Raw genomic sequence first — 25,322 nt, 5'->3', positions numbered from 1 at the left:
TATCGCTGTGCTGGGACGGCTTGGCTTGAGGCATGGCTAGTTTTGAAGTGCAGGTCTTGCCTCGAATTGGATTGGTATTTTACTGGAAGTGGATTTACTGTGCGCAGTAATTGTGCTCTAGTGTTGTGCTATCCGTGCACCGTCCTTCCACTACGAGGTTGCATTTGTCCCATTTGCACTCCTGTGTTATGCCATCATGTTGCCCTTGCCATGTCCTATGTGTTTTGCATTCTGTTTATTGTAATAATATTTGGTATTGTTTATGTTAGATACTACATCAAGACTGGGTTTTACTGTCGAATTATCTCCATGCTATATAAATTAGGTAGAATTGAATATAGTCTAGATAGTGTTTATTTTTAAGGCAAAATATTAAAATCACAACAGTTTGTGCCTTGTTTATAATGTTTGCTGGTCAGTGGGGTTTCAACATCTTCTGCGTGGTATTTGCCATTCTGATATACAAGGATCGTGTCCAAATATTCTGTTATTTCTATAGCCAGAACATTTTCATAATTGTCATATGTCAACCATTAGAACATAGAACATTACAGCGCAGTACAGGCCCTTCGGCCCACGATGTTGCGCCGTCCTGTGAAACCCCTCTAAAGTCCCTCTACACTATTCCCTTGTCGTCCATATGCCTATCCAATGACCATTTGAATGCGTTTAGTGTTGGCGAGTCCACTACTGTTGCAGGCAGGGCATTCCATGCCCTTACTACTCTCTGAGTAAAGAACCTACCTCTGACATCTGTCCTATATCTATCTCTCCTCAATTTAAAGCTATGTCCCCTCGTGCTGGACATCACCATCCGAGGAAAACGGCTCTCACTGTCCACCCTATCTAATCCTCTGATCATCTTGTATGCCTCAATTAAGTCACCTCTTAACCTTCTTCTCTCTAACGAAAACAGCCTCAAGTCCTTCAGCCTTTCCTCATATGATCTTCCCTCCATACCAGGCAACATTCTTGTAAATCTCCTCTGTACCCTTTCCAATGCTTCCACATCCTTCCTATGATGTGGCGACCAGAACTGCACACAATACTCCAAATGCGGCCGCACCAGAGTTTTGTACAACTGCAACATGACCTCATGGCTCCGAAACTCAATTCCTCTACCAATAAAAGCTAACACACCGTACGCCTTCTTAACAACCCTCTCAACCTGGGTGGCAACTTTCAGGGATCTATGGACATGGACACTGAGATCTCTCTGCTCGTCCACACTACCAATAATCTTACCATTAGCCCAGTACTCTGCCTTTCTGTTATTCCTTCCAAAATGAATCACCTCACACTTTTCTGCATTAAACTCCATTTGCCACCTGTCAGCCCAGCTCTGCAGCTTATCTATGTCCCTCTGTAACCTGCAACATCCTCCTGCACTGTCCACAACTCCACCGACTTTAGTGTCATCTGCAAATTTACAAACCCATCCTTCTACGCCCTCCTCCAGGTCATTTATAAAAATGACAAACAGCAACGGCCCCAAAACAGATCCTTGTGGTACACCACTAGTAACTGGACACGTCAGAGCATTTCCCATCAACCAGCACTCTTTGTCTTCTATCAACTAGCCAATTTCTGATCCAAACTGCTAAATCACCCTGAATCCCATGCCTCTGTATTTTCTGCAATAGCCTACCGTGGGGAACCTTATCAAACGCTTTACTGAAATCCATATACACCACATCAACTGCTTTACCCTCATCCACCTGTTTGGTCACCTTCTCGAAGAACTCGATGAGGTTTGTGAGGCACGACCTACCCTTCACAAAACCATGTTGACTATCTCTAATCAAATTATTCCTTTCCAGATGATTATACATCCTATCTCTTATAAACCTTTCCAAGACTTTTCCCACAACAGAAGTAAGGCTCACTGGCCTATAGTTACCGGGGTTATCTCTACTCCCCTTCTTGTACAAGGGGACAACATTTGCTATCCATTAATTGATGACCAATTTTTTTAAAGCCTAAAAGTCAAAAGAGAGGGAAACAAAGTTATTTTTTTAAGCATTTGCGATTTCTCTGCAAAATGGGTTGAAGCACAAAGGAAGTACTACACCACCACTGGCAGGCAGGTGTAATTGCAGTGAGACAGGTTTTGACGTTTTGAACATATTGGAGATTGCAGCAGTGGTTAGCCCCTGCTGATTCTCTTGTTGGTTGCATGGAGACAGTGTTGGTGTTATTGGGAAAGGGGGTATGTTCTTGAGCTGTATGGTCACAAAACTTTGAAGAAATGTTATTATAATTTTCCTGCTTTGAACCTGCTCACTGGAGACGGTTGCTTTGAGCCGAGTTCTGTGGAACAGTTTCTTTTGATTCCTTGGCCAAGTTGCCAATCTTGTGCATGCCGGATTATTGAGCATGAACGAGTTTTGTGACTGACGCTCGCTAACATGATTGAAGTATACCCAGTATTGCTGTCTGCAGTTGTAGTCAACACGTTTGGCCTGTGATTCAGTTGAAGTCGTCCCCCCCCCCCCCCCCCCCCCACCCCCCTCCACATCCTCTTGGCTGGGAATGCTAAGCCATTTATCATGCCCTCCTTGTTGAAGTTGAGATTAGCAATTTCAGTACAAAGATTCCACGTATGTAAAGCCACACTGCATAATCTAATTTAGAGAAGAGGTGGTCGTGATGCTTTGAGAAGTGAGAAACAATATTTGTCTGCAAAAAAGATTAAAGGAGAAGCTACAAAAATGAAATTCCAGAGTTTGAGAATTTTATGGTTCATTACTGATTGGACAGTCCACAATTACTTTTGACTGACCAGGACAGTGGGAGCTCACTAGCTGTCTGTTCTAATGCACTGAGGGCAACATAATCAGAGTAGTTTCCATTGTGTCAGTTCTACTGAAGTGGAAATGTGCTCAAATTCATCATCTCCGGTGGTTACAGAAATCATTTTGGACAATACCTTCTCATCAGTTCAGATTTTTATTGTGTAATATGCACTCAAGTCCCTGGATTCCTTACCGTATGCGTGCAGAAGGTGAATGGAAGCTGAGCAACAATGCCCATCTTGTCATCAGGAGCCCTATTTACTGTCATTGTGTGACTCCTCACAATGTAAAGACTTGCTTTTTTTTTTCTTTGACATAGATAGAAAATGGGAGAGAGGAATCATAAGATTTTTATCTTGGCTCTTCTAACACGTGTATCAATTTCATTAAGTTTTTATCGTTGGTCGATTGAATGACTCGAGTGATAGTTCATCTGACTATAGTCACTCAGAATGAAGTCTGTATACATGTGTGCACGTAACATGTATGTGTATTTAGATTTGGATTTATTGTCACATGTACCGAGGTACAGCGAAAAGTATTGTTCTATGTACAGTCTAGGGAGATTGTTCCATATATGAAAATCATAGGACATTTGATAAATACACACACAATGTAAATACATAGACCACAGGTGAAGCATACGGAGTGTGGTGCTACACTGTAGAGAAGATGCGGGGAGAGACAGTTCAATCATTCAGGAGTCTGAGAACAGCAGGAAAGAAGTTGTTTTTGAACCTGTTGGTGCGTGTTCTCAGACTTTTGTATCTTCTGCCCGATGAAAGATGTTAGAAGAGGGAATAACTCATGTACGCAGGGGTCTTTGATTATGCTGCCCGCTTTCTCAAGGCAGTGGGAGGTGTAGATAGTCAATAGATGGGAGGCGGGTTCGCATGATGGACTGGGCTGTGTTCAAGACTCTCTGTAGTTTCTTACGGTCTTAGGCCAAGCAGTTGCCATATCAAGCTGTAATGCAGCCAAATAGAATGCTTTCTAAGGTGCATCTGTAAAATTTGCTATGAGGACTTGCCAAATTTCCTTAGTTTCCTGAGGAAGTAAAGTTGCTGTTGTGCTTCCTTGGTGGACCAGGACAGATCATTGGTGATGTGCACACCGAGGAATTTGAAGCTGTCAATCATCTCCACCTTGGCATCATTGATTTGTTATGATCCCTGTAGAGATCATAACTTTTAGAAAGATATTTGAATACCCAGTGGCTGACTGGGAGGACCATGACAAGATTTCAGGTTATAAAACTTTTGCTGTAATAAAGAAACTAAAAGCAACATAGTCTAAACACTATTCAGTAGTCAACTTGTACTCCAACGTGTAGAACACTACTTAAATACTCCGAATCACAGAAAAGATCCCCCATTTAACTTTTAAAACATAAAATCCCCTTCCATGCTTATGCTTTATTCTGTCTCTTAAGTGGTTACTTCATTCTCTCAAGAACCAGTCCAAAACCATTCTCAGCTACCAAAGACTTGCTTCTTTCCCTTTTCTAGACATATAACTTCTCATTCCTGAACTGGCTTTCACAGTGAGAGTTACCTTGGAGATCCTCCCCCTAGCCAAAGCTGGACATATCTTCCAGCCTTTTTAAAACCAATGCAAACTTAGTCTTTTCAATCTGAGCTTGAACAGTAGTGGAGTTGGGGGAGTGGGGGCGGCAAGGCACTCCGTAGCCAACTTCTCAACCATATTGAGATAAAATAAAGATCTAAATAACTATTGCAGCTTTCACTAGAATAAAATACACTCCCATTTAGCCCTTCAAATACTGTGAAAAGATATTTTATTCCAAGCATAGACAAGAACAACAAAACCACATTCCAAAAAAACAGAGTTAACAGTTTGCACCCTTCCCCCTTTAAGCTCTTCCCTCACCATTCCCAACCCCTCACGACAAACAGCTCCTCAAATAACATAATGAACATACCTCGAAGCCCTCTTCTGACCCCCTTATGGCAAACTTAATCTTCTCCAACTGGTGAAACACGTATGGTTCCCCAGCCACTCCGCAACCCCCGGTGGCGTATATGACCTCCAATTCAAAAGAAACCATCGTCAGGCAATCAGAGGCGAAGGCCCTTCCCCTCCAGCAGCTCCGGCACCTCTGAAACCCCGAGGATCACCACCATGGCGTCCGGCTTCACTTCGGCCTGCCCCTCAAATACGTAATACCTTATCAAAATAGACTTTTATTCATAACTGCACATAAAACACAGCTAATCCTTAAATAACTTAATTGAGCGATCAGTCAATCTATAAACTTTCAACCCCCTGCTGGGATAATTTTAGGTTGTGGAAAGCAGCCAACCAATAGTAATGATATAATGGTAGCCCTTGGAGTCATGTCAACAAACAGTAATTGTAACCACCAGAAGCAATTTTGGTTCAACTCCCACTAACATAGAGAGGCTGTTTTCCTAAGTGCTCCAATCCCCCAATGGTGCAGCCCAAACACCCCTCCCAACCCTTGTCTGTTGTCGGGGAGGGTCTCCGAGCAGCTGGTGGCCGTCATCAGCACTCCGTAGGATGGATCCAGGTTGGCACCCTCCTGGCCAGTGCCCATAGGGCACTGGGCTTCACCTCAGGATGGAGGAGCAGCTGGAGTGAGCCCCGGCTGCCCCTCCGTCATCTGGTTCTGCTAGCCCTAGCGGCTCCTCAATTTCTGCAACATGGTGTCAATGTCCTCTGTGATGCTCCTCAGTGACTGGGACATGCTCTGGAACACCCTGGCAATGCCCACCTGCGACTGGGACAAGCTCCGCAGCGCATCGGCTATCCCCACATGGGACTTGGATACCTCCTCAAGTGACTGGGGGGTGCTCTGGAGGGCCTCAGTGATATCCACCTGAGACTGGGACATGCTCTGCAGCTCGTCATCAAGGTCCACCTGAGACTAGGACAAGACCCCCAGCGACTGGAACATACTTTTGAGGTGCTTCTTTGGCCGTTACTGATCGTATCTTTTGACACCTCCACTCGTACAGCCGACGTCGTGCACCAGGCTCTCCACTGCGGTCAACACCCCAGGGGTGTTGGCCTTGGTTCCACACATTGTCGGCTCTATCTCCTGCACCCGTAGTCTCTGGGACTCCTCCAGTCGGCCATGGGCCTGCTGGAGTGTTGCTGACATCCCCCTCTGAATCTCACGGCCACACAATATCGACTGCATCAGCTCCGGTTAAACTTGGTCCAGGAGCTCAGCACCTGACTGGGACCCCAGCTGGGTCCTGGAATCCAGCAGATCTCCGCCTGCTGTCTTGCCTGGGCATTTCTGCCTCCACCTGATGTTCTTCAGCAAATGTGTGGTGCTCACCAGAATGTGCCCCAGAATCTTTTACACTGCTGTCATTCACCGGGGTGTGTGTCTCTGGGCTGGTGGAGGGTGGGGATGACAGCTGTGCCACGAATACGGTGGTCTGCTCTGAGCTCCCCTCCGTGTTCTCATGGGAGGAGAGGAGGGGAAGCAACCTGGATGGGCCAGCACCGTTGGATGAGAATCCTGCGGGAGAATACACATGTGGTCAGTGAGAGGGATGGGTCATTCTTTATGACATTAACAACTCGTGTGGCAGGTCATCTGGGTGGGGGCTGATGGATCCTCACCTCTGTGCCACACATCAACGTCTGTGTCGGTGGCAGATCTGTCCTCGGCTATCCTGGTGACATCCAGGGCCCATTCCTTGTAAGGGGAGAGGACTCTGATACTGGCACCCCACCACCCATCTGGGCGCTCTCCTGTCTGTTGTGGGCCAACTTCTCGTGCAGGGACATCGTGAGCTGCATGCATCGTTCATTGCAGGGGTGGGGTTTTCGATTGGGGGATGAGGTGTATGGGGTTGGGGCATTCGAGGGTGGGGATGGGGAGTGTGGGGTTCGGTGTGGGCGGCACTGCTGGACATGGATGGGACATCGGCACAGAACGGAGCTGGGCAGGGGTGGTACCAAGCACGTACTCATGAAGGTGGGGTTCATGGACGCTAAGCTTAAGACTCTACTGTGGAGGGGAGATGGCCGACCTTGTACCCTGGCTCGGGAAGGAGGCTGCCAGCCGTTCACCGTGCCTGGGCGCAGAGTGTAGGCGGCAGAGGCTGTAAGCACTATGAGCAACACCATCCGGTCCAGCCTGCAGGACCGTAAAAAACCGCACCATCTCATCAGGGTGAATAGGCAGCACTATGCCCCTGGCACCAACCCCCGCTCTACACACAACCAGGAGGGCGTGCAAACCCCCACTCTGCACCACATGCTGGCACCCATATCAGCCACCATGGCCGGGTGCCCTGGCCACTGAAACCAGCAGCTACCCACCCCTGGCTACATGCGTCGAACTGTCTAACACTGTGCATTTTCTGTTTTCCCTCCCCCACCCTAAATTAGCCTGCTGTGCCAGTTCATTCACCGGGGATACCTCGCTTTTCCCTATACCTGTATTCAGTTTGTACCGCGAGAACCCTCCAAACCTCCCCAGGCCCATAATCCTTCCCATACACTCCAGCAGATCCAAAACATACAGCAAGAGGTCATCGGCACGGGACGACACCCGATGCTCCCCCGTCCCCTCATAATCCTCCGCCTATCCCCTGAGAGCCATCTGCAACGGCCCTATGTCCAGCGCAAACAGCAACGCCCATAGTGGGCACCCCTGCCTCGTACCCCTGAGTAAGTCTAAGCTTCGTGAGCTCATATAATTCGTCCTTGCCCTCGCCCGGGGTGACCCATACAGCAAATGCACCCATGCCACAACTCTCGATCCAAACCCAAACTTCCCAAAAACCTCAAACAAGTACCGTCACTCCACCCAATCAAATGCCTTCTCCGTATCCAGTTTCTCATTTTTTAAAACCACAATTGAACCTTGCTGTCGGGACTCTCGCGGAGACCCTGGAGAATATCAGGTCAGGCCCAGTAATGATGTCATTGGCGTTTACTGTACGTGCAGAATGGAACGCGTAACGCCGCTGCCGAGGCACCGGAGAATTGCGGCACCGCCACGATTTTGACCTCAAAACCGATTCCCGTACCAGCCTCCCCGAACAGGCGCCGGAATGTGGTGACTAGGGGCTTTTCACAGTAACTTCATTGAAGCCTACTCGTGACAATAAGCGATTTTCATTTCATTTCATTCTCCACCCAATCGCGTTTCCCAATTCCAGCGCTGGCCGACGGAGAATCCCGCCACGTGTCTTTCTTTGGAGAAATACTTAGAAGGAATACACAACTCATCTTCAAAAAGAAAAATATTGGTGCTTGCTGGCGAATAGCGGCAGAGTGGCAAACTGTATAGCTTTTTACGTCTTGTGCTTTGTGTGGTGTGAAAACAGTATATTCTTCACAATAGTGGTAATTGTAATTCATGTTTTGTTCTAGAAGAGAAACGTCAAAATATACTTGTGAAATGCGGTCTGAATTCTGCAGTCTCAGCAGATTCATCGTAATCAATGATGCCGCCTTTGTGGACTGTATACTGGGTAATTTAGCTTGATTGTTTATGGTGAAATGCTGTTAGTTTGATTTGAGCATTCCCTTCCTCTGGACTGGCGCAGTTGCATTTCCAAACACAAATTATGTTTGTACATTATTATCAGTCATTTCACTTTTAATGGGATTAATGTAAAAATATATATACCTGTCAAGGTTTAGACAAGACGCCAAAATGGTGCAAAACAAGAAGTTAATCTGCAAGCTCTAGTTGAGCACAGAGGCCGCATTGTTAAAATGAAGTCATGCAAGTTTTTGTTTTAATTATTTGGCTGGGAGGGTGACCACAGTTACCTAATTCCAGACTTCATTCCTCATCAGTGCATTTTCTTCCTTATCCCCAAGCAGACTGAGGATGGACACCAAAGTGCAGGACAATACGATGCATACTATCAATCCATGGTGGCAGACCACCTTGGTAGATTACAATATTCTCTTAAATCGAGTGAAATATCTCAGTGAGGCAACATGGAATGCTCTCATTTTCTAGACTCAAAACCAATCAGTTATCAAGTGAACTCATGCAGGATGGAATCACGCCAGGATCTTGTACTTGATTTCATGGAATTTTCCATATTCAGGTGCTTTAATATGTGCAGGTGAGCTCCTGGTGCATTTTCCAGCTGGAATTTGAGAGGTTTGCCCATGATGATTAAGGAATTGCATGTCAGCAATGGACTCATTGATAGGATTGCATAGTGAGAAATTCGAAGGTTGTAAATGGGACCAGAAATCCGCTCAGCCTCTGTAAATCTGCAGTGATGAAAAGCTTTTATAATGGTTATGTATAAAAATTAAAAAGGTTTCGCAAAGACAGCGTGTGACAAAAGAATCAGAATTGATACACAAGTTTTGTGCTGGAGCAGGAAATAGCGTACAGGTATGTGGTTGGAAGGTGGACCAATGTAGCACCAAAATTCCCTTCCTTGATAGCCGGTAAGGCAAATGTACACAGTTTTCTGTGTACAGAATTCCAGGGAGGTGGGTGGCAAGGCCGAATGTTGTTTGCGTTACCTAACTATATGAAAATGGGTGCAAAGGACGAAGGCAAGCCTTAAGAAAGCTTGCTAAGATAAGACCAGCCAATGGTATCGGCTATGGATGCATGACAAAATTATGTATGCTGCTGTTACTGGGCAACCTGTTTCATCCGAACTTCTGCCCCGCTGCAGTTTGGGAAGTGCAATGGCCTAGTGACTTTGGTCAGCTGTGTTATGCTCCTGATGCCGATTAGTGACAAAGGAGATGAAATAGGTGGTTGAGCTATTTGTTCGATACATCTGAGGGCAGCACTTTGTCCAATAGTGTAGATTGCCCTATTTTGACCGAAGGAGGCAGAGAAAAAACAACCACAATCATGTTAAACTTGTGGTAGATGTCGCCGCAGCTGATAGAACAGGTCTGCAATTCGCCTCATTCTATTCTGAACCCTGTCATGCCAGTTCTCCATGCCAGTTCTCCATGCCAGTTCTCCATGCCAGTTCTCCATGCCAGTTCTCCATGCCAGTTCTCCATGCCAGTTCTCCATGCCAGTTCTCCATGCCAGTTGTCCATGAAAGTGACCATGTAGATGTGTGACAGGGCATGCTAGTATGGCGCCTATTCTGATGAACACAGGCAATCCAGCTCTACTGCTTACTGATGGGTCCGATGTGCATTCTTCCATCTGGTACATCTTGGTTCTGAGCTACATTGGTGTTTTGATGACGCCCCACTGCATTCGGCTAACATTGACTTGCCAATGGACACTGCGCTTGGTGTAGCTTCCAGTTAAGTGCTGTGATGTGCGAAAATGGAGTGAATATCGGCATGTGGGGAAAACTTTGCAGTTCCCATCTACTTTAAGGACGTTCCTGTTCGTCAGAGCTCTCTGCAAGACTTTCAGTACACCCAGGTCCTCATTGATGTTGCTAAATGATTCTGCTGCTTCTCATTTCACAGACATGCAATTCATGGTCTTATTAAGAAAGAAATGAAGAAAATGCATCAAACATTAACGGGAGAAAAATACACCAGTATCCTAAACATCTGCTCAAAGAAGAATTAGTAAAGTAAATTTACAAATGAATGCCAAAACTTCAAAGCTGGATATATTGCCACTCCAAACATTAGGTCAAATGTCAGAAATGCGAAATGAGGCCTGCTAAAGATGCTTGTTAATATGTTGGATGCAGAGTTATGCCGCTGTTCATTGCGACGAGAAGCAGACAAACCGCGCTAATGAAATTACTGTAGGGTGAAGTGGAAACCCTGCCGAGGTGCTTGCTGTCTAATTTCCCAGTTCCTGTTCACCTGAATCCTGCTGGCAACTCCAGTAATGCTGTGAGAAATCTTGTCGCTTATGGCACTTATGCCTTCCTTACACCTCTGATACAAAACACAATTGTTAGCTTTAGATGGGGATGCAGGGTGTGGGAGGCTGTGTATACTTTTTATTTATCATGAGTAGGATGCGGTTAGAATCTTCCTCCTAAAAGGCAACCGGCAGTCTCTTATTTTAAAGAAGCCAAGATTTTTTGTCTTTGTATTTGCCTCTTGCCTTCTTGCTGTTGCATCTTTTCTTGTTAAACAAGCTATGTTTATTGGACATATTGGCCAGTTGAGTGACTCCAAGGAAGAGGTAGTGCCAGAAAATTAAATAAAACTCCCACAAAATATATCTAGGATCTGTGCAAATTGAAGGGTTGAGGGGGGTTGATTTTCTGCATTACAGATTGCGTACATCTGAAACGCATGGTTAGTAACCCCCCCCGATACTTTTATCGATTAAACCAACGCTCAGCATTTGGGGGTTTATATTCAATGTAAATCTGCTTCTCTTTCTTTCAATTCTCAGTTAGGGAATGTTGAATAATACATAAAGCTTTTTTGCTTGTCCAGTTTTGACCCATGGTAGACCTGATTATGGGGTTTCCTGCAGGATTCAGTCCTGCTTTCCTCAGAAGCCCTGGAAACACCCCCAATAATTGAAGCAGGTGGTTTCTTGGAAATTATTCAATATCTTTGCAAGAACATTTCAGTTTTGTAAACGAGAGTAAAAAAAAATGATCTTAATGATTGGGCTTTGGCTACTTTAATCCGTTTTTTGTGCCCAAGGCATTACTTCATTGTGCCTAATTCTACCTCTAGCACCAACCCCCTCCTGTACTGAACTTGAATGACTATTCTCCACATGTCACCCATGACCGTGAGGTCCAACCTGTTTATTCAGCAGTGCATGTCATCACAGCTGACTTTGCTCCTTTCATACCTGATATGTACAAGCGCACTTTCTTTTTTTTTTAGAAAATATTTTATTGAAGCATTTGTAATTTTCACAGTTTAACAATTTAACATTTCTTAAACAACTGAGTGGGTCGACACACGCAACAACATTAAAATAACATACCTTACTAACCCCCCCCCCCCCCCCCCCCCGCCCATTCTGATTACTGTATATTAAGTTCCCTGTCCTTGTCTTACACTACCACCTCTCCCATTTTCCTCCCCTGCCCCTCTTACTGCTGATGTTCAATTTTCATTAACGAAGTCGATGCACAGCTGCCACCTCCGGAACCCCTGGGTTGAACCTCTCGAAGGCAAGCTTAATTTTTTCCAGACTGAGAAACCCTGCCATGTTGCTAACCCATTACTTTGGGGGCTCCGCGTATCTCCACCCCAGCAAAATCTGTCTCCGGGACACCAGGGAGGAGAAGGCCAGGACATCGCTCAGCCCCCTACCCCCACCCCAGGGCCCCCGGATCTTCCGATACACCAAATATTGCCATTTACGGACTCGGTGTCACTCTCCTTCCAGGACCTCCTGACATGATGTCCATTAATCCCTGCTAGAATTCCCTCAACTTTGGACAAGGCCAGAACATATGCACATGATTCGCCGGGCTTCCTCCACAACATCTGCACCTATCCTCCCCTTCCTCAAAAAATCTATTCATCCGGGCCACAGTCATATGAGCCCTATGAACCACCTTGTACTGGATCAGGCTAAGCCTGGTACACGTCGAGGATGAATTAACTCTCCTCAAGGCCTCTTCCCATATTCCGACTCCCAACTCCCCTCCCAACTTTTACTCCCACTTCCTCTTCACCTCCCCGATTGGGACCCCTTCCCACTCCATTAATTCCTTGTATATCTCCGAGCCCCTCCCCTCCCCAACTCCTGTTTTTGACATCACCTGATCCTGTAGCCCCTCGGGGAGGTGAGGAAAGCTATGTTGGCCGCCCAATAATAGTTAATAAAACTCGGGAGGCCCAAGCCCCCCCTCCCCGTGACCCCGTTCCAGGAGTGCCGCCTTCACCCTTGTGCTTTTATCAAGTGCACTTTCGACCCAGGCCTACTGCATTCCTGAATTTAGGAGCAGGAAGTCTGGTGAAGTATTTTTCTTAGCCCAGGGGCATAGAGACCAATTGTGTTGTTTTTGCCTCCCTTAACTACTTTATCTCTCACCCTGTTATCCTTTAAGATGTTCCTGAAAACCTACCTCCTTGACCATGCTTTTGCTTGATCACCTGAAGTGTTAAGTTTTGTCTGGTTACATTCTTATGAAGTGCTTTACTATATAAATTTGCGACTAACTGTCGGCTAACCTTTGTCCTCCTAGCACTGGAGAGCCTTATGACCACTTTTAGGCATTTTGCAACGTTTAGGTGAGGATTTTACCCCCCCCCCATTTTCAGAGGGCATGAACAGCGGAAGGGGCAGAGAATAGTGGGAGCTTCAAACCAGCTTTTACACTGGTGGGATTTCCCTGCATGACAGTCCCCACACCCCACCCTGCCAATGACGTAACCGGGATCTTTACTTTTTAAGTCTGGATTGCCATTTGCATCTAATTGCATCTGATTCCCCCCCCCCCCCCCCCCCCCCCCCAAATGTCAGCACCAGTGTGAATTACGACAAGTCCCCCACAACATCCACAGGCAGGTACAGCCCCAAGGGGGAGAGGGTCATGCTAGGGCAGTATCTGGGGGAGGGGGGGTCCATAGGAAGTTCATGTTTTTAGTTATTTAAATCTGGGCGCCCTATCAAAAGCCTATCTTGCTCGATTGAGCCTGCCCCGCCATGAAATGAAATGAAAATCACTTATTGTCACAAGTAGGCTTCAGATGAAGTTGCTGTGAAAAGCTCCTAGTCGCCACATTCCAGCACCTGTTTGGGGAGGCTGGTACGGGACACCATCATGGTGTTGTGCGACATGCCCCTTCCATTTTCTTTTCCCCAAAGTGTTCAAAAATATGGTGGGAAAAGCTGACAAGGCAGCCAGCAGGCTCCCATCCGCTTTTCCTGCCCGAGACAACGTTTGGAAGAAAAATTGGAAAATTCCACCCATAGAATAGAGTGAGTATCCATTTTGAAGTAGCGAATGTGGTAGATTTTTGCTGTTCACCTTGCTCTCTGTTTTGCTCAGGAGCCCCTGACCCAACAGCTGGTGCCAGCATCGATGATGAGAACTGCTGGCATCTTGATGAGGAACAAGTTCGAGAGCAAGTAAAGCAGTTCCTATCACAGGGAGGATACTACGGGTCTGGCAAGCAATTAAACTCTATGTTTGCTAAGGTAAGGTTCTTTCAGAACACGTTATTTTCAAAAGGCAAGCTTCTGAGTAAAACCACCATTAATGAAGAGCAGGATGTCACGTATGAGCTCTCTTGTCACTCTCATTCTTTGCAGCTTCTAATTCCACCCTGCTTTTGGTCAGGATTATGTTCAGTACAGTTTGACTAATTTTTAAAACTATAACAACGAATTAGCTTTGATTTTACAGTTCAAATAATTCTTCTCATTCTGTTATCCATTTCAAAGAACAGGTTGTCGACTTTAATAGCTCAAGAAAGCAACTTCTAACATCTGCAATGATGTAGAGGTTTTAATGATATGTGGATTTTGCTTATTTATGCGGTTTCATTATTCCCAAAAAACACTGACATTCCCTCACCTTGCATTACAATACCGTGTACTGTTCACTGCATCAAATTGCATGGGGAAACTTAATAGCTATAATGGTGACAATAACAAATGATATCAGTGCAGTAAACTGCTGCATCTATATTCCAGAAAGATAAATAGTGCAAATGCGACATTATGAAAGCTTGTTCCAAGCAGTAACTCCTTGAGGTTTGAATTATACTCTCAAGTGCCATTTTCAAGCAGTTACATAGAACATAGAACAGTACAGCACAGAACAGGCCCTTCAGCCCTCAATGTTGTGCCGAGCCATGATCACCCCACTCAAACCCACGTATCCACCCTATACCCGTAACCCAACAACCCCCCCCTTAACCTTACTTTTATTAGGACACTACGGGCAATTTATCATGGCCAATCCACCTAACCCGCACATCTTTGGACTGTGGGAGGAAACCGGAGCACCCGGAGGAAACCCACGCACACAGGGGGAGGATGTGCAGACTCCACACAGACAGTGACCCAGCCGGGAATCGAACCTGGGACCCTGGAGCTGTGAAGCATTTATGCTAACCACCATGCTACCCTGCTGCCCTTCTACCCTGCTGCCCTTAGTTGATGAATAATATCTGACCTGTAAGGATGCAACTGTGCCTTATACTCGAGAAAGCCAGCTGGGGAAGGATAGAACTTTACCTACTTTTATAAACATAATTGCACAGTACATGCATATATCTCCTAACCCAACCCCCAGTTGCAACGTGGTGCTTTTAGTCATTCTTTCACGGATGTGGGGGTTTCCAGCTAGGCCAGCGTTTAAAGCCCATTCCTAATTGCCCTTGAGAAAGAGGTAGTGTCGCAGCTGCAGTCCATTTGGTGCAAGTACACCAGCAGTGCTGTTAGGAAGGAGGTTCCATGATTTTGGCCCAACAGCAATGAAAGAACAGCGATATATTTCTAAGTCAGGATGGTGTATGACTTGGAGGGGACCTTTCAGGTGGTGGTCTTCCCATGCATCTGCTGCCCTTGCCCTTCTAAGTGGTAGAGATTGTGGATCTGGAAGGCAATGGCGAAGGATCGTTGAGTTGCTGCAGTGCATCTTGTAGATGGTATACACTGTTGCTACGCTATGTTGGTGGTGAAGGGAGTGAATGTTTATGGATGGGGTGCCAATCAAGTGGGCTGCTTTGCCCTGGATGATAATAACAACAATAATAATAAGTGTCATAGTGTCAAGCTTCTTTAATGTTGTTGGAGCTGCACTCATCCAGACAAGGGGAGAGTGTTCCATCACACTTCTGAATTGTGCTTTGTAGATGGTATTCAGACATTAAAGAATCAGGAGGTGAGTTATTCATCCCCGGTTTTCCCAGCCTCCAACCTGTTCTTGTAGTCACAGTATTTATTTGGCTGGTCCAGTTCAGTTCCTGGTCAGTGGTGACTCCAAGGCTGTTGATAGTTGGCAATTCTGTGTTGGTAATGATGTTAAATATTATGGGAGATGGTTAGATTCTCTCTTGATGGAGATGGTCATTGGCTGGCACTTGTATGGTGCATATGTTACTTACCACTTATCAGCCTAAACCTGAATGTTGTCCAGTTCCTGCTGCGTATGGATGTGAACTGTAATGAGTGGCCTTGCAAAACCCAAACTGAGCATCAGTGAACTGGCTAAGTGCCACTTGAAAGCATTGTCAACAACCCCTTCCATCACTTTGCTGATGATAATTCACTTGGGTTGGATTTGTCCTGATTTTTGTGGATAGGACATACCTGGGCAACATTTTGCACATTGCTGGGTAGATGCTTGTTCTCTGTAAATTATCAGACATCATGACCGGTTAATTACTAAAACATTTTTATCCAGGTTCCCTTATTTGTGAGCAACCCCCCCCCCCCCCCCCCTCCCCCTGCCTGACCATCTATTAGCCCATTGTGGAGTCTGATGGCCTCTTCTGTTTGTCCTGCTACATTGTTGATCATCTGTGTCTGGAAATTTGTTACATATTCATAACATGGTCTTGTTCTTTTGTGTAAACGTGAGTGGCTAATCACATAGCAATACTGAGTTTATGTGTTGACTTGGGTGTTCTTGCAGACAATCAGTACCTATTCCAGCCAGGCCTCATTTGGCAGTTTCTGTTCTGGGCCTATGGATCTTGTCAACCTGTTCCTAGTACCACATGCTAGTGTTATAGCTGTACTGCAACAGGTTGGCTGGGGACACGGTAAGTTCTAGAGCACATGTCTTCAGTACTATTGCTGGAACTTTATCAGGGCTGTGAGCCTTTGCAGTATCCAGTGCCTTCAGTAATTTTTTGACATCACGGGGAGCTAAGTGAATTGTCTGAAAACTGGCATCTGTGATGCTGGCGTCCTCTGGAGGAGGCCAAGATGGATTATCCACTCAGTAATTCTGACTGAAGATGGTTGCAAATGCTTCAGCCTTACCTTTTACTCTAATGTGCTGGGCTCCCACATCAGTGAGGGTGGGGATGTGGAGCCTCCTCCTCTCGTCAGCTGCTTACTTGTTCACCACTATTCATGACTGCATGCGGCAGGACCATAGAGCTTCGATCTGATCAGCTGATTGCTTAGCTCTATTTACCAATATTTGGTATGCAAATAATCCTGTGTTGCAGCTTCACCAGGTTAAAACCTCATTTTTAGACATGCCTGACGCTGCTTCTGGCATGCCCTCCTACAATCTTCATTGAACCAGGATTGATCCCCTGGCTTGATATGTGCTGGATCTGGGTCATAATGTTATACATTGTGGTTGATTACAATTCTGCTGCTGGTGATAATCAGCAGAGGGTTGCCCTGTCTATGTTTGACCTGTGCCATGGAACTTCAGGAGTCCAAAGTCAGTGTTGAGGACTCCCAGGGCAACTCCCTCATGTGTGTATCACTGAGCTGCCACCTCTGGTGGGCTATCCTGCTGCAGGTACAAGACATGGCCAGAGATGGTGGATCTGGGACATTAGCCCATATCTTCCTGGTTCCCCAACGCCACATTTAGGGGGTACTCCAGTGATGCGCTGGAGAATCCCTTATAAGGCTTTACCCGACAATTGCCCAGAAGTGCAAATTTCCTCTGGACAATTGTGCTGGACTGATAATCATCTGATGGAAATGATTTAAATTGCTAACTTTTGATGGATCTGCTTATTTTATCCTGATTATTGGCTTGAAAGAGTTATAAGTAAGCAAAAAAATCAGTCCTCATTCCAGAGTAACGTTTTAAAACACCTAGACTGAGCCTCTCGGATTTATTTGAAGTTGAAAGTTTAGCCTGGTGGAGAAAAAGAAGAGTGAATATCATAAATCCAATCCAATCAATCTTAGTAGGGAGAGAAAGAAGCGAAAATTGGCTTCATTTTCTGAAGAAGGAACGTCTCTCCTACTCTTTTGTCCCTGTGTTCACTTGCTGCTCGTGGCAGTGGCTCATGCTTGGGGCACAGTTCCACAGTCATCAGCAGCCCTCTGTCACCTTAGCTGAATGGACCAGGAACATTGGTCAGCTATTTCACTGAAGCAGCCATGGCAACGGAGTCCAGTCCGATACTAGCCCAATAATAAAAACAAAGTGCTGGATAAACCCAGCAGGTCAGGCAGCATCTGTGGAGAGAGAAACAAGAGTTAGCGTTTCTCGTTCAATGTGGCTCTTCGGAATAGTGCTTTGATCCACATGTGATTGGGTGAAAGGGGGCAGGGCAGATAAATTGTGGTTGTCACTGGAAGAAAAAGAGCCTTGACCTTTATTCTACCAGCCCCCCCCCCCCCAACCTCCAACCCCAGTTCCTATTGAATCAGCGGGATATTGGAAATCTAAAGATGCCATTTTGCAGCCTTGATCTTTTCGTTCAAATAAAATTATGCAGGATTTTGGAGTACTGCACGCCAGAGCTGGAACAGGATTGCCCTTTCAAAGAGTTCGCACAGGCATGAAAGGCCAAATGGTCTCCTGTCCTGTTTAATTAAATTGAAGTTTTCAGGTGGAAATTATTTTAATATTCATGCATGTTCAGTAAAGATTCAGGGCCATGAAATAAATGGTACAACTGAAACCTTTGGTGTGATGTATGTGACCTTGCAAAGTGTTTGACTGAGAAAGTAATGACAAAAATGCAACATGCTTCAGAAACTTTCAATTATACTTTTAAGCCAGTCTATATTACACAACTTATTCAAACAGAGCAGTCAAGCAGGTTGATCGCATGATTTCAACTTTTCATTGTGCTGCACCGTGAGACACTCTTCCTCAAATCAATCACCAAATTTATGTAAACTCTATTGTTCTTTAGATAAATATTGATGAGTGGCATTAACTTGGCAGTAGTCTATTTTTTCAAATGATGACAAAATCTACATTTACGTTTAATAGATAATGTAGTTTAGAATATCTGAGCATCGTATTCAGTTTGTAAGAGTCACCTGTTTACTAAGATTGGAACAAACCTCAAGCTGTCTCTCTCTCAAAAGAGGAACATGTGTGGTGGTAATAGATGGAGCCATAAGAAAAGACAGAATTGGAAAAGACACTGGGCTTGATTCGACAAAATGGGAACAAAGCCCCATAATGAGCGCATTTAGCTAGGTGTTTCCCAGTACTCGCAGTGCCGAGAAACACGAGGGCCATACAACACGACTCATGCTGTATAAGGGCCTCACGGGGATTGTGTGGCCGAAGTCTCTCACAGCCCCGTTAACTCTCCACTGTAGCGAGAGATCAGGACATCAATCGTATTTGCAAAAAATGCCAGTTTGGCACCACCCTAGCAGTGCTCATGCCAGCTGGGAATTCCACCTGGACACCTTGGAGTGCCAAGCTGGCATCTGGTTGGCACTGTCAAGGTGCCTGGCTGGCACTGCCACGGTGCTCAGGTGACACCGGCAGTGCCAGGGCACCTTCGGCCCAAAGAGCATTCAGCTGGAAGCCTCCGATCCCCGAAGAGACCTCCACGAATGCCATTCTGACTGGTCCCAGTTTGTAGGGACCAGTGCTGAACGGCATTCGCCCAAGTTTTGCAATTTCGAGGGGGATGAATCCCAAAACCTCAGCTACCTGGGTGATCTGCACATTAGAGTCAGACTAACTGTCTCTCTCTAATATGCAAATTTGCCAAAACGTGATTTACATCGCAACGTCTCGCAAGATTGCATTGGATCTCGCTAGGCGTTGCCAGCTGGGTAGATCCCGGGAGTGGGGTCTCCCAGCTTTTATCAGCCATGCTGTGCCATGGCGAGCTGCTTTTCAGGCACTGTGTGGCCATTGGATTGTGCCCACTGGAGTTCATCTGGCTTTTTTTTTATTTGTTCATGGGATGTGGGCATCCCAGGCTGTGCCAGCATTTATTGCGCATGCCTAATTGCCCTTGAGGGGGCAGTTAAGAGTCAACCATATTGCTGTGGGTCTGGAGTCACATGTAGGTCAGACCAGGCAAGTACGACAGATTTCCTTCCCTAAAGGACATTAGTGAACTTGATGGGGTGTTCCGACAATCAACAATAGTTTTATGGTCATCATTAGACATTTTTCTTTATTCCAGATTTTTATTGAATTCAAAGTTCAACCTGGGTCCACAGAGCATTACTCTGGGTCTGTGGTTTACTAGTCCAGCGGCAATACCTCTATGCCACCGCCTCCCAAAAACAAATACCCACCCTAGCAAATGCCTATCCAAGCCTCCCTTAAATTTTCCGACACTTGCGGCTCACTGGCTAGTCTGTTCCCCACATTTAATACCCAATGTATTAAGTCAGGATTTCCCCAAATGTTTCCAGCCGCGGAGTCCCGAGTGACCTCCCAAGGCCTCTGCCACTCCTCCCACCACCGCCTCTGTCGATCACAAGTCAATGCTCAGAGAGGCCAGCTTCTGATTGAACAATTTGATTTTTTGGATTTTTTTTCTCATTTGTGGCCGTTGCACCCCGATTTTTTTTTTAAATCCTTGCTGCAATGTTCTTCTTTAAACTCACTCATGCTCATTTACTTTGTGCTCTTATTTTTGTCAGTTGTTAAAAGACAAATATTGGCTTTTTGCCGATCTTTGTCACATGGCTCCCTGAGCTTCTGCAGAACCCCTGGAGGCCTCTGGGTTGCGCAGAACCCTGTTTGGGAACTCCAGCATTGAGTAGTTACAACTAAACTGCTTTTTCTCTTCTAAGCTTGAGTTTGTGTCCCTTCTCTAGCATTTATGTATTATGTTTGAATCTCATATTTTTCTAATCTCTTCAGTACAAGATCAACTATATCCAGAGTCACAAGGAAGATTCTTTATCTTATGATGCATTATGTCTTTTCGTCTTCCTCAATATTTTTGCAGACTTTGACATTGTTGATCACATCCTTTAATTGCACACCGTCCTTGTGTTGTTTAGTTTTACCTCTCCAATGAAAGCCAAGCATTTTTGATAGGCTCCTCTTAATTCCTGCGTTAATACATCAGGAATCCTCTCGGTTATCTCTTTGGTTCATCATCATCTTATGGCAACATTGTCTCCTGTAAAAGAGATCTGCTTCCATATCTGTGCAAGTGACAGTGAGCTGTCCCTATCTACCACCAGCTTCTGTACCGTCATGACTAGATGTTAACCAAGCAGTTGGAACAAGCCAAAACATCTTCCAGCTCAAAGACCAAAGCCATCAGGATTCAATTCCATGAACACTGAAAGGAAGAATTCATTTAGTATATGGGCAGCCTTTAACCATTGGAAACAATCTTGCCTTTAATCCTTAAGTCCCTTTTGGGATTTTTTTTGTGACGTCACTGATTTCCCACCAACTCCATGCTACGGTGTTGACCTCTAAAGGTGGCCACCTAAGATGTTGATGTGAATATTAACTGGTAACTATTAGATAATTATTTACTAGAATTTCAGATATGGTTATTAAAGTCATTGTTAACTTGCATTTCATTTGTTCGCACTGTATCAACATTTTACACAGTAATTTTCAGATTATTTTATTTTTCTTTATTTCTTTTAGACAGAGTGAGCTTTTTGGATACTGATTGTTAGAAAATCATTATTTTGGCTTTAAAGTCGAGGGGGAATTTCTCAGAACAGCACTAGTTCTCTGGCAAAGTACTACATTTTCGTTCACGTTGCAGATTTTTAAATGTTGTCTCAATCACAGGTACGGGAAATGTTGAAGATGAGGGATTCAAACGGTGCCAGGATGTTGACATTAATAACAGAACAGTTTATGGCTGACCCGCGACTCTCTCTCTGGAGGCAGCAAGGCACGGGCATGACCGACAAGTGCCGACAGCTTTGGGATGAGTTGGGTAAGTGTAGGGCAGAAGGCAATGCAGTATTTCAACTTCTGCTCCCAATAGATTCTTCTGCACGACATTTTTGGCACGACCGATCGTCTGTATAGGAAACCTGATCTTGTTAAGATTAAGAGAACCTTTCTTTTCTGCAAGATGCAACTTAAATTTGGACGGCAGAAGTGAAACTTGTTGAAATTTCTAAATTAATGCTTGAAACACTTTTTTTTTGTTGGCAAGAGAGGGGTTGGGAGGAACTTGAAGAATACAGGTATCTGTCACGCTGCATGGGATTATTTTATCACTTGAGAATTTATATTTGTGCCACTTTAATGTTTTTCAATAATTTGTTCTAAAATTCAATATCAAGATTGGTTTATAATCAGTTGCTGTGGCCTCCGGAACTAGATATTGTTGCTTTTTCACCAGACTACATTCAGCAGCCACAAGACTATTCATGTGGCCATATATCAAATTTCTGTTATCATTTTAGAAAAGGTCAACTGAAAACGAAAATCGTATAAATATGCAGCAAGTCAGTCAATACCCTTTCAACCTAAAATTACAGGTTCTAGATTCGTACTTTCCAACTCCAAAGAATTGAAGACAACCATTTTAATAAGATTTGGGGCGATAGAAAACAACAAAAAGGAAGGGAAGGGAGTGAATCACCACATAGATGATAGAGAGGAGTGGTTTAATAAGCTGCAAACTCTCTAGTACAAATGATATCCGAGGGGGCGGCAACGTAGCTAGCACTGCTGCCTCACGGCGCCTGGGACCCGGATTCAATCCTGGCCCCAGGTCATGTCCATGTGGAGTTTACACATTCTCCCCGATCTGTGTGGATCCTGCCCCCAGAACCCAAAGATGTGCAGGCTAGGTGGATTGGCCATGTTAAATTGCCCCTTAATTGGGGGAAAAAAAGAATTGGGTACTCCAAATTTATGTAAAAAGACAAATGATGTAAGAGATAATTAGTGAGATGCAACAAAAAAATTAAAGGGGGCAAAAAAATGTACAAAATGTGAGGATGAAAAATACCAAGAGAGGCCCATGCAAACAGATACATTCAAGGGAAAATAAACAAATAGGAAAAAATAGGGCCCATTTGTAACCAACATGAAATCAAAACGGAAAAGGCAAGTAAAACATAGGGCAGAGTTTTATGGCCTGACAAAAATAAAAACGCAGATCCATAGAATAGGCTCCTAGTGCTGAATTTTGACTGAAGTTCTCCACCACAAACATCAATCCTTCCACCTCACCCTCACAGACCCTCCTCCCTTGGCTATGGAGAAAATTTAAGAACCAGCTAAGATTTGTAGATACTAAAGTGAATGTCTAGATCAGATGGCTGGAGAATCCCCTGCGGAAAGATGAGCTATTCTGCCTGACGTTTGAGTGGTACTGCTTTGGAATGAAATTAATGTGAGATTTTAAAACAGTTCTTAAGTAAAAGAATGTAATGAAAAAAAGTTAGGAGTGAGAAAGCGAGTGTATGAATGGGTATGATACTTGGAGTTGAGAGTAAATTTTACCAGGAATAAGACTTTTAGATGTCACTCTGCATATTTGCTGATGTGATATGCTCTATTTATTTCTCATTTGTTCACTAGGAAATGTGCCTGGACTCTGAAGGTGGACAAGTTAAATTTCAGTAGTTCCCCCTCTTACAAAGGGGATGCAAACTAACGTCCCTGGGAGCCCGCACAGTTGCTAAAACCCTGCGGGAGAAGGCATCGAAAATGACACAGGAAAAATGGGGGATATTAGAGGGAGGAATATTTACATATCCTGGAGGTCTGAAATTGAAACAATAAATGGAATCACACATGATTTATCTGAATGGAAAACAACATACCAGTCACAAATCCAGTCCCACTAGAACGCGTTCTGATACAAGGGGTCGACCCAAAACATAAACCCGCCTTCTCGTCTCGACCCATCCCATTCCACCCCCCCCCCCCCCCAATTCTGCAGTCCCAGCCTCCCTTTCTTCTCCAGTTCCATTAATCTAGTTGTTCTTTTCCTTCTGTGTAAACATGCCTTTCTGCCACCTTAGCTATTTTGCACATTTTGTTCACAAAATAAATACTGAGAATCTGAGATGCGCAACAGCTCAATGGATATTCATAAAGGGACAGCTCGCATTAATGTCTTGGATGTATATCCTGCGGAATTGAAAAATAAAAGATAAGCTCATTTGCATGAATAAAAGGGGGAGGAAAAGTGGCAACAGATGCCGCGATCACCAAGAGGAAATTATTTGGTGTACAACTTAGAGAGCTTAATGGAGCATTAGGTACCTGCTAAATTATGTTTAAAAAAGAAAATAATTTCAGTAAGGCAAAGAAAAGACATGGAAGAATAAAAGGGAGTGCAAATAGTTGTGGTCACTGGGCAACATAGGTATGAGGTATGACATGAAAACAAGCAATTTGGTAATGCAGAGAAAGGCCTGCCTATATTTGAGTATGATCACCCTGGTATGGCTGTGTCATAATAAAGATCTGTTTCCCCTCCCCCTAACACCAAGAGACCATCTCCATATCCCCAGTTGTAAAGAAAATGGAGGATAAGCCCATGTCTGTGGGTAACCATTACCTCCCTCTCTCATTCCCACTCGAACTTCTCCACCATTTAGCCTGCAGCTGCAACCAAGCTTGGGGGTTAATGTGGGAACAGTAAGGTTGATATTCTTAATTCACATTCCGAGTGGAGATCCTTGATGTGTTGGGTAAGCTGGGTCTACGAGGACTGTGTTTACTGCAGTGGTGAGAGAGACAGGCTTCCAACACTTGAAGAAATGCAACTCGATTTTATTGAATACTTAACTATAATACATGCTTTAACTGTGGGTTGACACTATGCTGACTTGACTGGAGACCTGAGGGTAACCTGACCAGACTATCTTACTACCACATGGTGTTTGTTCTAGTTGCTGTTCACGAGCTCTGACTGTCTCAGAGGCTGGATCCCGAGAGAGCGGGAAAACTAGCGCCCTCTGGCTTTATAGTAGTCATGTGCTGGCTGGTGATTGGCTGCTGTGTTCTGTGTGTTCACTGGTCATCCTGTGTGTCAATCACTGCCTGTCTGCACACCATCATATACCTGGATGTATATTATGACATCTCTCTTTCCCCCCCCCTTTTTTTTTTTAAAAATGTGTTCAGGTCAATAAATAGTGAGTCTGACTATATACAGAAGGTGGTAACTTATCTACATGGGAAGGTGTCTAGTGCAGACAGAGGGCAGATAATACGAGGAAAAAAAAACGATATGTACAGATGTGTAAACGATGAGATAACAAGGTAATGCAACATTCAGTCTATAAATTCAGTCTCTGTGGCGGGCGATGAATTCTGGTTGACCGCCTAAAGGGTGGGTCAAGGGCCGTCTGCACTTGAATGGGCGGAACTGCCTCCAATGTAAGTGTCGGTAGAATGACTGGCAGATCGGTGGCCTCGTGGAAGGGCGTGTACTGAGGAACAAGTGTGCGAGGCAGGACTTCACGGTTAGGTGTCGGGTGCGGAGGTCGACACAGTGCCCCCTATTACGCCGAAGAAAGCAGCCACCAGGCATGCGAGCGAGGAACGATCTCGGGGCCACTTGCTTGACCACCACAGCTGTGGCGGACCAGCCACTGTCAGGTAGCTGAACACAAACTCGGTCAGCAGGGGCCAGGTCGGGGAGATCTGTGACGTGGGCGTCGTACGCCGACATGCATTGCGCCCGAGACTGCTGCATCCTCTGTAGGACCGGGAAGTTGTCAAGGTCCGGAATGTGGATAGCCGGCACCGTCGTTCGCAGTGTGCGGTTCATTAGGAGCTGCGCTGGGGACAGCCCAGT

At 45.1% G+C, this 25,322-nt stretch overlaps 1 protein-coding gene across 2 annotated transcripts in view; it reads left to right on the top strand.

Moving 5' to 3' along the window:
* The window catches only part of zswim5 (zinc finger, SWIM-type containing 5), a 272,952-nt gene that overhangs the window by 177,124 nt on the left and 70,506 nt on the right, over nucleotides 1-25,322 (top strand). For both annotated transcript variants that reach the window (XM_038794096.1, XM_038794097.1), the window contains exons 3-4: nucleotides 13,697-13,845; nucleotides 21,335-21,485. In XM_038794096.1, the coding sequence (XP_038650024.1) occupies nucleotides 13,697-13,845; nucleotides 21,335-21,485 (300 nt within the window). The remainder of the gene's footprint in view (nucleotides 1-13,696; nucleotides 13,846-21,334; nucleotides 21,486-25,322) is intronic.

This window comes from Scyliorhinus canicula, chromosome 4 (genome assembly GCF_902713615.1).
Source record: "Scyliorhinus canicula chromosome 4, sScyCan1.1, whole genome shotgun sequence".
Lineage (NCBI taxonomy): Eukaryota > Metazoa > Chordata > Chondrichthyes > Carcharhiniformes > Scyliorhinidae > Scyliorhinus > Scyliorhinus canicula.
Note: the sequence above shows the minus strand (reverse complement) of the source record. Positions and strands in the feature narration are given on the sequence as shown.